General features: G+C 45.4%; 1 protein-coding gene across 8 annotated transcripts; it reads right to left on the bottom strand.

The window, feature by feature from the left end:
* Positions 1-38: 38 nt before the first annotated feature.
* On the bottom strand, positions 39-14807 carry ubp1 (upstream binding protein 1). Of its 8 annotated transcripts, none has more exons than XR_015037118.1 (16): positions 14430-14702; positions 9956-10107; positions 8865-8941; positions 8643-8748; positions 8446-8552; positions 8131-8283; positions 7894-8004; positions 6323-6430; positions 5928-6034; positions 5219-5273; positions 4863-4956; positions 4674-4764; positions 4426-4561; positions 4180-4322; positions 2544-2595; positions 39-2445 (listed from the first exon to the last, which is right to left on the bottom strand). XR_015037118.1 is itself a non-coding variant. In XM_085791773.1 (16 exons), exons 1-16 carry the CDS (start codon positions 13095-13097, stop codon positions 2408-2410), a joined length of 1629 nt encoding a protein of 542 aa, XP_085647899.1. In that variant the 5' UTR covers positions 13098-14807; the 3' UTR covers positions 39-2407. The 8 variants fall into 8 exon arrangements, 6 of the variants coding, with proteins under 6 accessions (XP_085647899.1, XP_085647900.1, XP_085647898.1 ...); XR_015037117.1 differs by lacking the exon at positions 14430-14702 and adding an exon at positions 12982-13990; XM_085791773.1 differs by having other exon boundaries at positions 4443-4561; positions 12982-14807.
* Positions 14808-15054: the final 247 nt, after the last annotated feature.

Below are 15054 nucleotides of genomic sequence, written 5' to 3'. Positions count from 1 at the left end.
CGGCTGTCATCTCATAATTTTGCAACAAGACACCAGAGAAAGTTATGAAATCATTTATTCCCAGCACATGTGGTTGTGTACATCTCCAGCATACCATACTGTGCACACGAGAAGCATCATCATTGACATTAGGCTGTACATAAACAGTGGTCACCTCTCCTGCTCACACTCTCTCACACACTCACAGACAGACGATTGGTCAGGCCGTCAGGGGATCAAAACTGCTCGCCAGAGTATTGCCTGACTTGGTTATTATCACATCCACTCTATTTCTCACTCGTTTTATTTGTGAAGTCGATGAGCACAGTTTACCGAGCTGTGGTAATCACGTCCTTGTAAGCACCACAAAGAGTTCTCTGGCTCCGACACGCGATGAGACGTAAAACAGCTGCTTTTTAGTCTCGACATTCTTTTTTTTTTCTGTTTTCCTACTCATTAGGTGGATAAGAAGAGGGTGTGGCTGTAGGACTACTGACTACACATCAAGCTTTAGTTTTTGTGATTTTTCAGTGCAGGCTTGGTCTCTAACATCTGGAAAAAGAAGGAGGGGGTTACACTCACCAAGGACCAGACTATCCTTCCCTCCCTTCCCTGTCTTCCACATGCTCTTTACTAAACAGCAAGCTAAACACAGTTTTCATTATACCAACAGGAAAAAAGTTTATGACAACTACTGACATGATTAAGTTTTTCTTTGTAAGAACGAAAAATGTTAACACATGCACACACACACATTCTGACACTTAGAGGCGTGCAAACTGTGCACTTCAACGTTGCCAGACATCGTGTACCAAAAAGTGAGAGGGTGGGGTGGGGGGTGGGGTCAACTAAACCGACGGTGCCTCCCTGCTACTCCCCGACCTGTGTGAGGTTTTCCTGTCACTTTTCAAAGTAAGGGCACTCAAAACACATCACCTGTGCTGCTCCTGTGTTCGGCTACATTAAAAACACAAGAGTTTGAAGATGGCCGTGGAGCTGCCGTGATTTTCTCGCCTACAGGATGAGACTAAAGAAACCGGGCTGCAACACTGTTGCTTCTCTACCAGCCTGCTGCACGATGGGTCGTTTGTTGGAGAGCAGTTCCTGGAATGGAGGGTTTATCACTCTTTACAAGCAGCTCCACAAGGGTTTTATTCACCTTCTGACCAATTATTTCAACGCTTTAACGTGAGGCTTGTCGTCAAAAAAGAAAAAGCCTATCAGTCTGAAACCCGTTTGGTCCACATTATAGTAGGTTTTTGGATAGGCGTTGCTGCTCTGCATGGCAGCCTTCCACTGAGGTTTGCTCCTCTTTTTCTGCGCATTTATGGCCAAAATCCCAAGAGGTGTTAACCCCCCGATCTGATAAACCAGTGTTTCAGTCAGCACGGAAAGCAGAGGAGTAAAAAAAAAAAAAAAAAAAGGAGGTGGATGTGCTCTGTGTGTGTGGATGCAAGTAAAAGGTTGAGCTAAAAAGCCAATATGGCACCAGAAACAATTTAGGTTGATGAGAGCAATAGAAACAGCTTATCCATAAATAAAGCATCAACTAAAAACAGTAAAAGCGCAGGCCAAACAGGACGTGCGTTAAGAGAGTTGAGCTGAGTGCGACGTCGTGTCAACAGACAGAGATATGGCTGGAAGTCTAAAATCACATAGGACGACTATGTGACACGAGTCGATGAAATCAGTCCATTTGACAAAGTCAAAGAAAACAAAACAGAAAAAAAAAATCTTTTCTGAATGTTGGTGTTAACAAAAAGGTTGACGCCACTTCCACAAATTTAGCCTGGATATTTCAGGGGTTGTCCAAGCTCAGCTGATCAATAAATGGTTTACTACGACAACCCCGAGAGAATGTTAAACAAGCAGAGTAAGTTGGGATTCTCCTTTAAGCGAGTTAGTATGTTGAGATTGCATGCTGTTCAGCAGTACGGGTTAATCGAATACTGGCCTAGTGCTGGTTGTGCGCGTTGTGTAGGAAGGGCAACGAGCAATAAGGAAACTCTGCTTTCATTCTGTCTCCTGCCGGCCAGATCGTACTCTCCCCTCTCTCCTGGAGCCTCTCCCCTCCTTTCTCCACACACGAAAAAAAAACCCATATAAAAAGACAAAAAAATAAAATAAAACCAAAAATACATAAAAGATAATTATCTTTCCCCTAACCCCATATCCTCCCCCCAGTCTCTCCTCCTTTAACTAACCTCCTCCGTTAATAGTGTTTTCAATATGAAACAGTGGACGCACCCATGTCAGATTCTAACATTTACATGGCTTTAACGCAGTCTCTCTGCTTTCCGTCAAGCAATCGTTTAGAGAGAGAGGGAGGAAGTAGAAGGAAAGAGTAGAGGCAGGGAGAAAGGGACAGAGGGAGGCTTCTGCTCCAAAACAGAGGGTGGAGTATTAGTGATGCCATCTGTCCTCGTCACTACTTCAGGATTAGATGGAGTCCTTCGCCCAGTTCATCTGGAGGAGAAAGAAGTGTGACAAGAAGTACATTAAATCCCTGCCAGTTACAGATCCTCTGAAGCGCATTTCACAACAAAGACGCATCACGAGCTCACCTTTGACAGTGCTGATCAGAAAACAGCTCTCGTCAGGGAAGTTGTAAACCATCTGGAAACGACAAAAAACCAACAAGCTGAAAAGTTGCAGCTCCTTTAACATCACTGTCAACTGTCAAGAAATATTTGTGGATTTTTTTTTCTTTTTTTGGTGTTTGAGAAGTCACTGACATGAACCGATGGAGCTGCTGAGTCAAGAGAGGAGTTACTGAAAGCAAAAACACAGTATGTGTGCGATAAGAGAGGGCTGTAAATTACATGCAAATGTGTGATGGTACGGACAGTAGAGCTGTTGTTCTTGGTCGGACTGCTCATAACATAGTGACGCACAGTTTATTTCTTTCTCTGCACAAAGCCACTTGGTCTCAGTACCAGCCCGGCCACTTACTCTGGCCTCATCCACTTCAGCCAGGCCGATGCTACCAATATCTGCTGCTGACAACACTGTTCCAGCTGTTTGAGCTGAGACATTTTCATTTTCTTATTCAAATTTTTTTTGGATCAATTTATTTTATTTTCTTTCATTACATTTTCATTCATCCAGACCCCTTACCCGCACCCTTGTCCCGAGGGGTAACATTAATTATGATAACAGGGAAAAAGGAAAAAAAAAAAAAAAAAAATCTTATTCAATTCTAATCTCAGCATTTGATGAGAGTTCAGACAAGATACACAGAGAGATGGAAAATTAGTAGTTGTTTTTATATACTATAAATATAAAAATACCAGTTGACCTTTGTCATTTAAAAGGGATAGTTCAACATTTTGGCAAATTGGCCCATTGCCATAATCCCTATAGTTTTAGGAGTAGGTTCGTTACCTTTAATTGTCGGTGCACATTCACCACGCTATGAGATAATAACGCAATGTTACAAGACGAGTTGTTTTCGAGGCAAATGCAGAGACTGCTTGCTGGAAAACTGCCCTCGACAGGAACACACATCAGCGGTTTTGCATGAATTACCTCTAAAAACAACCCTGTCCCATTAGCTAACCATATGGTAGCTCTGAGCAGCTCACGGCTCTGCTCCGCCATTCTAAAAATAGCTTGCACCAACTATTAAAGGTAACGAACTCCTAAAACTATAGGGATTATGGCAATGGGCTAATTTGCCAAAATGTTGAACTATCCCTTTAACAATCCCTCTTAAAGGTGTACAGAAATGACCGTTTGACCTGTTTGTCGCGCCGAGTTGTCACGAGCTGCAACACGAGTTTACCCGAGTAAGGAAAACAAATTTGATCGGTCGTTATCGAGCGGGCGGGATATTCAAAGTTTGGGGCGAGACCGAGCTCCGTGTGTGTGTGCGTCTCAGATGTTTGAATGACGGATTACGGATCCAATATCAGTGGCTGGTGAATCCTGTACAGGCTGACGTATAATCCGTGCGCCTGCATTATCCAATGTGAAAAAAAAAATACACACTTTCATCCCAGATTTCCTCAAAAATAGAATTTTGCACAAAGTTTGGCCTACAACATGTGATAGATGAGTTATTACACTAATTTTATGACCCAGAGTGGGCTCAAATTCAATTTTCTTTTCTGTACAGCTTTAAAAACAGAGTGTTGAAGATGATTACATTGTTCATGAGGACACAGAGGTCTGTCAGTGTGTGTGTGTGTGTGTTGGTACCTGGTCACTAAGCAGGATGAGTATGCCTGTAGGACCCTGTCTGTACACCTGGTTGATTTGTCCCACTGGGAGGCTGCACACACACGCCATCTTGCGGACCAATTCTGCAGCTGTCAGTTCCTCTAGGTACAGAGCGTGGTACACTGCGCACAGACAAGAGAGAGAGAGAGAGAGAGAGAGAGAGAGAGACGCTTTTTAAAAATTCAGCCCGTTCACGTGCCGAGGACGATCCATGCTGTTACACACAGAGTTTATATGTGTACCGAGTAAACTAGGGGTGACGCTGTGGTCTCCGTTCTCACTGGTGCCAGGTCTCTCCAGCAGGGGGCTCTCCCGGGACGCCTCCTGACAGACATACACCGTCAACCTGGGACACACCGATCTAAACACACAGGAGAGAAAAAAAACAACAACCTTAATGTAAATGGAAACACTGGAACATTGTTGCTTTTACAGCTACACAACCACAACACGTGACACGCAGGGTTACACACCTGGATTTAAGTGCATTGAAGAGTCTGATCCCGTCTGCTGCCCCACAAATCTGGACCAGGTCGTCCCTGGTTAGCTTCAACAAATCAGAACCTACGCAAAGACAGAGGAAGAGTCACTTGTATCCCTGCTGTTGTGTGTGTGTGTGTGTGTGTGTGTGTGTTTGTGTATGCGAGTGTGTGTATGTGTACCTGAGAAATGAGAGAAGAGCCTTGTGTAGGAGTTGAAGCGGTTTTTCAGCAGCCACTTCTGTGCGTCCTGTATAGACGCCGTGGGGCTCAGATGCTGTTGAGGAGGAGGACAGGGACACAGTCAACACCTGGATGTGGATTTAACTTTACTCACTCATATTCAACAATCATATCAAACCACCTGTTGTGGCACCCCTGGTTTTTGTTGTAAAGGTTTCTGTACAATGATAATAAGAAGCTGTCTCATCTTGTTCGCTTGAGGACAAAAAAAAAAGGGTCAATACGTCTTTTGTGAAAAACATTTCATTCTTCAACTTTTTAACCAGTTCACACAGGTGCTAAAGGAGCAGACTAACCTCCAAGTTGCCATGGCTGCCAGGGTCTGCCTGGTGATTGGGAGAGGACGAGTCACTGGAAAACAACAGACAAGAGGTGAGAGGTGACACAGACACACCCCAATTTAAAGGAGTATTCCGGTCATTTTCTAAGTAACGCTCTACAGCTCTAGGTCCCCGAGTGCGACCATAAGAAAAAATCTGAGAAAAATATGTGCAGACCGGACCTAGCTCTGCTCCTTTTATTCATATTGATGCTTTTTTTCCTACCCCAAATCATTTTTTTCTTCCTGAATCCACGTTTTCGGCTTTTTTGATATGGAAACAGTCCCGAAGTCGTTAGTCGACTAGTAAGGTCTACCCAGGAAGCTAGAGTAAACAGAGGTACGTGATAAAAACACACACGTTAACACTGCTCTCTCATATTAACAGAGTTATGCACACTCGGTGTTGTGTGGTAAGGAACTGGTGGATGTTGCAAAGCATGTGTAGTGATATTTTCAGCATTATATAGAGGACAAAGTCACGGTTAGAAGAATTGCCCCCATTACTTTGCTGTTTAACTGCAGTGTAGCGCAGCTAGCAGGAGGAGAGCTAGGTCCGGTCTGCACATATTTTTCTCTGATATTTTCCTACGGTCGCACTCGGGGAACTGGAGCTTTTATGGCGTTATTTGGAAAATGACCGGAATTCTCCTTTAAGACCCAACTGAACACACACAAACTCTTACCTGTCTGGTACTGAGGAGGCTGTGTAGGTCGACAGTGGGGTTGAGGCGAAGGAGGGAGTAGCTGCCTGGTTGGTGCTGACGTACGCGTTGTCTGGCCATGGGGAGCACTGAGGGAATACGTGCACATATAAACGCTCAGTTACACCGAAGCCTCACAGAGACGACTTGCTGTTTAATCATCATTGAAGGCCAACTCAGGAAAACAAGGAGCTAAGGGTTGAGGAAATCTCAAGGGGTGCGCTACTAGGGAACTTGGCACTGCACCATCTCCACCCCACCTAACGTCAAATACATCCCTTTCCCAGCTGTTGAGGGTCTAGTGTTGACAGGCTTAAGGGCTGTGCATGGAGTGATGGGAAAGAGGAGTGGAGGAGAGAGGAGAGCATGGTGCTTACACTGCCTCTCTTGGCCAGGGAGTCGCCACAGTCAGCGGGAAGTGTCCGCTTGCTGGACTTTTTCAGCTCGTGGTCACCTGCATCCTCTATGATGGGTTCAAGCCTCGTCTGCGTACAGACACACAGCAGCATAAGAACACACACAAAGCAGCTGACTATGGACACTTTTGTGCAAAAGATGGACTTGTATTTCAAGGTACCTGGGTGTCTGATGGATGGGATGATGTGATGGAGAACTGTTGGGAAGAGATGCCTGTCTGAATTCCTCTTTGGAAAATCGTGCATAGCCACATTCTACAGACATTTGCTCCTCTACCTGTCGTTCTTATTGTTATTGTTACTATTATTAATATAATCATTATTTTATTTTTTCATTTACCCTATCTTTTACGTATTTATTTCCATTTTTGCTTTATATTTACTTATTTTATTTTTGTTTAACTTAACCTTTATGCATTAATTATATATCCCTCTTTATCTTAATTTATATGTATGTATGTGTATACATGTGAATGAAGGTATGTGTATATAATATAAGTATATAATTCCTATTTAAATAGTTTTTACTTATTGTTGTTTTAATGTGCTCTAAATAAATTTTGATTGGATTGGATTTATTGTAACTTATACTCCTACACTGCCTGCCATTTATTTACTATATAAAGTCATAAGCCAGGAAATGTTTTGTAATGTTATGTAAAAAGATTAAAATGTTTAAATAAAAAGTTCTAAAAAACAACAACACACACACAATAACTCCGGGGAACACACTCAATCACTGTGTGAATTATCTGAGAGATATCTTGGTGTGGCATACAAGTTAATGAAATGTAAAAACCATTGCTTGAGCATCAAGCTGAACTCTTTTCCAAGCAGTCGCTTCATTTCACATCACAACAGCATTGAAAGATTAGCAGAGACTTGCTAGAGACGGGTAATCCATCACCGTTGTTTTAAGTATTGTCTCTTTCTTTTCTGTGTGTCTAACTGATGTGCCTGTTTGTCGCTGTGCTGTTGAACATCTGTTTTAGTTGCTAGTTATTTTAATGCAAAAGCTGCAAGTTAAAGGAAAAAGTTAAAATTAAAGCCATAAAATAACAAGACGGGGAAAAAAAGGGTCTCAGACCTGGTAAATTTTTGGTTGCTGCTGCAGTTTCTTTTTTCTAGGTTCAGGTGTAAAAAATTAATTAATCCAATTGTCTGCTGGTAGAAAATTAACTGCCAACTATTTTGATTATGGGTAATTATTTGCTAGTGTCAGACAGTTATCAAACAAAAAATAAGTTAAAATAACTGGAACCAGCTTTTCAGTACGGAGGATAAATTGCTTTTCTCACCGTTTTAAATGACTGAAAAATGAAATATTTTATCCAGACAAAAACACGTAATCTCAGCATGTTAACAGACCATGACTGTCAAGACGGTAGGGCAAGAAAAATGTGCAGAAATGTTGGAGAAAAAGGTCACTTAACCTCAAATGTCACGATGTGGTGGGCTGCTCTGCAGAAACATATATTTAACGTGGGGGGGAAATCAAACTTGGCTGCTTGCAGTTGCAGCTGTGCACTGACCTCTGACAGGATAGTGGTATCGTAAGAGGGCTGGTACTTTTCTTTCTCTTGAGGTGTACGTTTCTCCATCTTCTCCCTGTCGGTCTTCTGCTTACGGTCCGCCCCCTTTGGCTGAACGGGAACCAGAGAGGGAGAGATTTTATTACTGTGAGGAACGACACACGAGGTGGCGAAGAATGTCAACATGTTTCCAGTCGGTGGAAACATTTCCCCCCCCTCGCGAGAATGAGTGTGTACCTTAAAGACTTTGATTTGGCAGGAGGCAGAGTGGAGGTGCTCCGTGTACTCTCCACCGTCTCCCAGGGCGAACGTGTCGAACTGGATCCTGAAGGGGACGCCCTTCTCCCCGCCATGTTTCCTGGGAGTGAACTCCGTACTGATGCAGTGCACCTGCAGACGGCGAGGAGAGACCGGGGGGGGGGGGGCGAATGAGCGTGATCAAAATATGCGTTTGATGTGGAAATTCAGCGGCACGCCCGACAGATGGCACAAAAGGGAGCTGTTGTGTGTGTGTGGCCTGTGTGGGCGAGGATGTGTGCGTGCGTGCTTTACCTGCACAAAAACAGAAGTCCTTTTGTTCAAGTCCCACAGGAACTCGGCAGCGTTGAGCTGGGAGGGGTGAGTCTTCGGCTCCACAATGCCCACTGACATGGGGATATCTGTCTCACACACACACACACAGATATTTGAACTCCACAATCGCACACCCAGGATGATAAAAGTAAACATTTCTCAGCAGGCGTCATTACCGATGTCAAGGAGACGGTCGCCAGGACGATTCCACTTCCAGCCCTCCAGCTGCTGGTGCTCCGTGTACTGTAGCCGGCGGTCATGAAACACCACTCGCACTATGCTCTACACACACGCACGCACAGACAGACACACACACACACACAAACACAGAATTAGGAACAAAGTGTGCTTGGTGTAGTAAGTGGACGTCTGCCCTCCAGCTGAGAGGATCCTCTCACCTTCACCATCTTGTTGGTGAGCTCTGGCAGCTCCCCTGCATTCCTGTTGTCCAACATACGCACCTCGTAAGACTGGCCTGAGAGAGAGGAGGAAACACCATGAAAGGTTACATGTATACATCCCTTATATTCCCACAGTCTACAGGTTTTGTTGTTGTGCGCAATTTACAAAAGAGAGAAGACTCTCTAAACCCAACACACCCAGGGACTAAAATGCAAGAACTATAAAGGAAATAAAACTTTCTTCAGTGCATTTCTTTCTTTCAATCACTCATTGAGATCAACAAGTTAAACTTCTAGGAACAAAAAACATTCTGTATCGCTAAAAAGGGACTCATGTTGAGATTTAGAGACTTTGGCCAAAACCCTGATTTCTGGGCCAGTGGGAAGTGCAGCCACCTGAGCGGGAACTTTTTGGGGAGTCGAGTCTAAATATAGACCAGGGCTCGTTATTTAATAAAATGTCCTTCATCTTCCCCGACATCCTCTGCTTAGATGATCATGAGATACTCAACGAATAAGTGTTTATTCACAGATAACAAAACACCTGGTGTATTCTCTAAGAAGCCATTCGTGACAAGTGATTTCCACCACTGTGTTGCTCTATCTGCTGCCAATAATCTCCACTCTTTGCACCTCTCTGTATGAATTCTGCTAAATTCTTTAATTCAATTATATCTGGGATCAATGACTGACAGTTTCCATCTAGCAGTAAAGCATTTCAAGTCAAGCAAGTCCCATGTTGCAAGGTTTAATTGCCACTTCTCATTAAAGAGGGCGCAGCTAGTTTCTCTGTTCATATCAATCTGTTTATGTGCCATTAAATTGGAAAATCTTCATTTGTGCCAGGAGGCCAGAGGCCAGGAGAGGCTGACGCTCACCTCAGCACAGGTTTCATCTTACAGTCATCACACTGATGTGCAATAAACTCATGCCGCAGTTATATACTGGTGTTAAATGGTGGCCGCGTGTGAACAAACCAGATCGAATACCAGCGTCTCTATGTGCAGTTTTGTAATCCAAATAAAGTTACTGAACAAAAGAAACAGAATAAAAGCCAGTGAATGCATGAGCTGAATTGCGTGCCTCACCTTGGTTTAGGTATGTGAGCGTCTCATCATGCAGCTTGACGGCAGGTGAGGTGGCGGCACACAGCACATACTGGAATGGGGGATTTTTGGTCTCACTTTCGGTAGGAAGGGTGGAGTCCTCCTGCTTAAAGATGGGCAGAGCCAGCACATCGCTGAGAAGGACAGAGACAGGACACACAAACAGAAAGTCAGTATGGATGTGATGCAGGAGGGACAATCACGGAAAAAACACCCAGAAGAAAATTAAAAAATAATAATAATAATCTTTGTTTTTTTAATGCTGAAATTTTGTTTTAGTTAGTTTCTTTTTTCTTTAGTTGCTTTGTGTCTAAAGTTGACACAAAGTTTGAAGCTTTTATTAAGTGGCAGGATCCATCCTGATGTCACATAACCACTGTCGTCTCCCTGACTTTGTTCTGCGACTGTTGTTTTTTACTCCATGATGCCATCGTCTCCACACAACACAACAACTGGACTGAGCTGCTGAAACTGTCGCACGCGCTGCTCTTTGTAAGACAATACATTCACATCCTCGTAATGTAGGAATTATTAAATGGATTGGCTTATTTTAGAAATAAGTGACGAAGAATCCCCATCGATCAAACGGCTCTCTCTTATTATGTATGCATGAGGCAGCTGCGGGATAAATGAACAAAAACACCCAGAGATAGCCTGAGCTGCTGACACATACTATCTCTCACACTTGGCAGCCACTCTAGACAACCAACCCGTCCTCAGCTCACCCTGACAAATGCTGCAGGAGTGTCAACGGGGGCACAGTGAGCAGGAGAGTGTGTGTGTGTGTGTGTGTGTGAGTGTGTGTGTAGCTATCGGTGCCTGTGCCATGCTAAGAAATGTAGATCATGGCATCTCATTACCTGGAAAAACTTTTTGGCAAGTCATGATGCTTCTCTATACTCGAGCCAAACTTGGAAGAAAAAAACAAACAAAAAAAAACACAGACACAAAGGCCTGATAATTTCAAGACGTTCCAAAATGTGCAGCCTGCTCAATTTCAGTCTGAGTCTCTCTCTCGATCGCTGTGTGTTTTCTCTTTTTGCCCTGGACGATGCCAGTCTGGGTGCCACAGCCCTGTTAAGCCCCCGCTGCCCAGGAAAACTACATCTGCTTCCTGAAATCTGAGGACCTGGCTCCGCTGAAACACACGGAGACATTCTGTTCCCACCAGCTGCTGACTCCAAACATGCCCTGCAACCCATCCCTACGCCACAGATAGCACCACCACCGCGCCTGCTGCAGCCACTGCAGACAGACACCAATATCACACACATACACACAGAGAGTTTTCACTAATTGACACACATGCAACCCTATCACCTGAGTATTGGTGAAGTTGCTCACTCTCCTGAGAGAGGTGCACATGCCTACGTCACACTCAGATAAACACAGACTAAAAGCAGATGGTCAAGGGGACCGTTGATAAGACGTGCTCGTGCCCCCGAGAGCTTCTCGCCTTCGTCACACAAATGTCAAGCCCTCCCATGACCTATTACCAAACACAGTCCACGCGTACCAAGAGTTACTAATTGAACAGGTGGTTTACACAAATACTAGTCTGACCGACGCCAACAGACTCCTCCTCTCGGCACCTGAGGAGGGCGGACACTGAAACTGAAACTTTGATTCCATCTTCACAAGTTGTTTAGACTTAACATTCACGAGATGCCATGTTTGTGTTTGGGGAATAAAAATGTTGTAATCACCTGGGCAATCAGCATCTGGTACAAGACCAATGTGTCATTTGAGTGCACAGTTCATATTTGGGAGTGAACATTGCTTAGTGAAGTGAATATGTTCCCTGCAGCTACTGTATAGAAACAAAGGCTGAATGTGTAGCAACACAAATAAATCTCTGCACTAACAGCACGGCAGCTTGTTTTAATATCACAGACTGGGTAATATTAAACATGTTTCAACATCTTTCAAAGAAAATGTTTATTCAAACGTCATGTGTCGCTAAGGAAGACTGCAATTTAATCTCCTACACAGGAAGTTAAACATGGAGCCTGTTATGAGCCGGTCGCCAAACTGTTCAGTGAATCTACCAGAGTAAAATAAAGAACCGCACGAAAAAGAAAAATATCTGATAAAAAAGAAGATGTAAACAAACCTAAGAATCTGACCGAGCATTCAAAACACACTCTTCAGTGTTTGACACCTGATACGTGTTCCTATGGATACACTGGTCAAATTCAGTTCCCAGGACTATCAGCTACAACGGCGCCCTCGTTATGTCACTTTCTGGGAAAGAAAACATTGTGAGATAAAGAAATATGTTTGTGTGAAATCATAAGAACCGAGTCACACCAGTCGTCCCGAAGTGTTTCTCATCGTTAGAGCTGACCAGCGTTTGTTTTACCATCACTATGGGCAGCGAATGGACGTTTGAGCTCCTTCCACAGGGAGGAAGTTAAGGGGAAGCGGTGATGAAGCTTGGGCCACTTACACCGTCACGTCAGCTTACTGGTGTGGAGATTTTCATGAGTCAGAAAGACTCAAGTCAGAGACAATACACAACATTTTGTTTCCACACACCACCACTGGTCTTCAGGACCTATTTTGCCAGTCAGAGGTCGAACCAGGACCTTTCCTGTCCACTTCCTCAGTGTTATCTTGAAATTAACACAAAGAGGAGGCCTGACACACAAACACACCTACACTCTCATACACACACACACCTATCTGGGCAACAAAGCAACTGGTATGAGATCTTTGTCCCTAATAATTGCACAACACGTGTCTTTCCATTGCTTTTGTGTTGGATGTTGAGAAATTAATCTGTCCCTGATCGTGGCACCCTGCAGTGACTGCTGCCCTGCTCCAAATCCTGAAACAAAGAGAGGCCATCACAGCCAGTACAAAGACAATAACACACACAGACAGGGGGGGTGTGATGTTAATAACACCTCCAGAGAGAGAGACAGTGTGTGTGTGTGTTTGTGTGTTGTCCCCTCTCTCTTAGAGCCAGGTAGCCGGGGTTTGGTGTGTTGACTCTGGGCTCTGACCTCATGCTGTAGGCTCCAGCCCCCAGCTCCTGCCCGATGCCGGACAGGCTGGCATCGAAGTCGTGCACCAGCCCCGACTCGATGGTGGCGTCCTCCATCTTCAGCACCCAGGCCATCGGCCCCAGCTCCTTGTCCTCGGCTTCTACCTGCAGGGCCGCCAGCTTGGCTTCAGGTACGAGGGGTCTGCTCAGCGAGGAAGTGGAAGTGGTCCTCTGCAGCTTCTGGGCGACGCCGCCGCGGAGAGGAAAGTTACGCTGCTAGCCCGTTAGCCGCTCCGGGGCGAGCTGGGCAGGCGAACTGGTAGCTTTCCACACTGACTGGCTGCACCTCCATAGCTCCACTCGGGGGGCTTTAACGCACAAAAATGCTGCTCCCCCGGCCGGCAGACAGTCCGAGAGCAACGATAAGTCCGGATCCTCTCAGCTAAGAAGCGACGGTCGTGACTGAAGATGCGAGCTGGTCCTCAGCATGCTAACGTTAGCCGCGAGCTAGCTGGCTTCACAAAGGCAACTTAACAGCGGGCTGGGGTAAAAACAGCAGCGCCGCCGTTACCCCCCGAGCACAGGCGGCGGGGGCGTGTGGGTGGGGGCTTCAAGTGAAGCTGGCTGTCGTTATCTCAACAAAAAAAGAAAAACAAAACAACAACAAAAAGCAGAGAAGGTGGTATTTCAGTCCACGCACCGCATCCCACGCAGCGTCCGCACAGCTGTTGCTACCTAGCCGCCGAGCTAACTAGCATCAACTTCACTGGTGCTGGAGCTGAACTGTCTCTCTCTCTCTCTGTGTGTTTCTGTGTGTGTGTCTGTGTCCGGTGACCTAAGAGCTGCTGCTCTCCTCCTCCGACCCGCCCTGTAGCTCCGCCGCAGCCCGCCGCTCTCCTCTGCTCATCGCGGGGCAGGACAAACTGCTGCTAAGGCTCCCGGTCCTGGAGGCGCAGACTCGCTGTAACCGTCCACAGTGCAGCAGCAGCGGTTGACACGAAACCGAGCATCAACATGGCTCCCTCCGCTCGGTCTGTGAGTGTGTGTCTGTTTCTCTGTGTGTGTGTGTGTGTGTGTGTGTGCGGAGCCTGCGGGGCTGCCACCGCCAGCCTCAGGAGGAATGCCAGGACGGCGCTCAGCCAATCAGAGGCCGCCTTCTGTGCCCGGCGCAAAGCGGCTCAGCCAATCAGAGGCCTACGAGCTGCCGTCATTACTGTGTCCAACTGTAGCTGTCTGTGCCTGTTGTGTTTCCAGAAACTACAGCATGGTAATATTTATTAATCATAATAATATATCTGCAAAAACTGTCTCTGTTGTTATCAAAGATGGGAACTGTTATAGTAACCAAAGTAGTTATTATTATTCACAACAAGCAAGTGGCGTAAGTAGACGTAAACACAACACATTAAATCACACTTTTTTTTCTTTTCTTTTTTAATTTTTGTGTTTGTTTCTACAGAGTCATACCGTGAGTAGCTGCTGCTGCTGCCGCCGCCGTGTCTCTGTACGGGAGCCTGGAAGTTTTCAGTGTAAGACTGCCAGAACAACATCGTGTCCCGGTCCGGTGCTCTTCACTCACTCCTGCAGCGAATAAACACGACTCAGCCCGGTACCGAGGAGGAGGAGGAGGAGGCCCAAACAGGAGCTCATGTTCAAGTCAAGTCGGTGTTGAACAGAAGAGGAGTCCAGTCTGACTGGAGCTGGGCGCAGACCTGCTCTCTCTCTCTCTCTGTGTGTCTGTCCTCTGGTCAATAATTATCCACCTGTAGGACACTGGACGTGGCGCACGGTCAAGACTCCGGGTGGCGAAATCTTTCCAAGCAGGGTAGACGCTCTATTTTGGCTTCAGAGGGGGAGGAAAGACCCCTCCTCACGGCTCAATTAATGTCCCCCTGTCTCACTGAGACGTCAACACAGACAGCATAGTAAAGCTCAAACATACACTCACATTAACAAGGACACCAGGCAATTAATTAAAAGTATTAAAGTACTGTGAATAAAATGTACTCAAAAAGTAATATCTCCAAGAATGCAGAATGACTTCTTGCAGTGTAATCTGATTACTTCAATCTGTAGTATATTTATGTTGCAG

Source organism: Trachurus japonicus, chromosome 11 (assembly GCF_045865225.1).
Source record: "Trachurus japonicus isolate A0001 chromosome 11, Traja_1.0".
Taxonomy (NCBI): domain Eukaryota; kingdom Metazoa; phylum Chordata; class Actinopteri; order Carangiformes; family Carangidae; genus Trachurus; species Trachurus japonicus.
Note: the sequence above shows the minus strand (reverse complement) of the source record. Positions and strands in the feature narration are given on the sequence as shown.

Excerpts from the sequence above, each read along its gene's own strand:
- ubp1 (XM_085791772.1), bottom strand. The coding sequence starts at position 13,097 with ATGGCCTGGGTGCTGAAGATGGAGGACGCCACCATCGAGTCGGGGCTG. Across the intron at positions 4,982-5,219 it reads GGCAGCCATGGCAACTTGGA|GTGTCCCTGTCCTCCTCCTC; the intron begins GGTTAGTCTGCT and ends CAGGTGTTGACT. Across the intron at positions 2,446-2,543 it reads TCTGATCAGCACTGTCAAAG|ATGAACTGGGCGAAGGACTC; the intron begins GTGAGCTCGTGA and ends TTTCTCCTCCAG.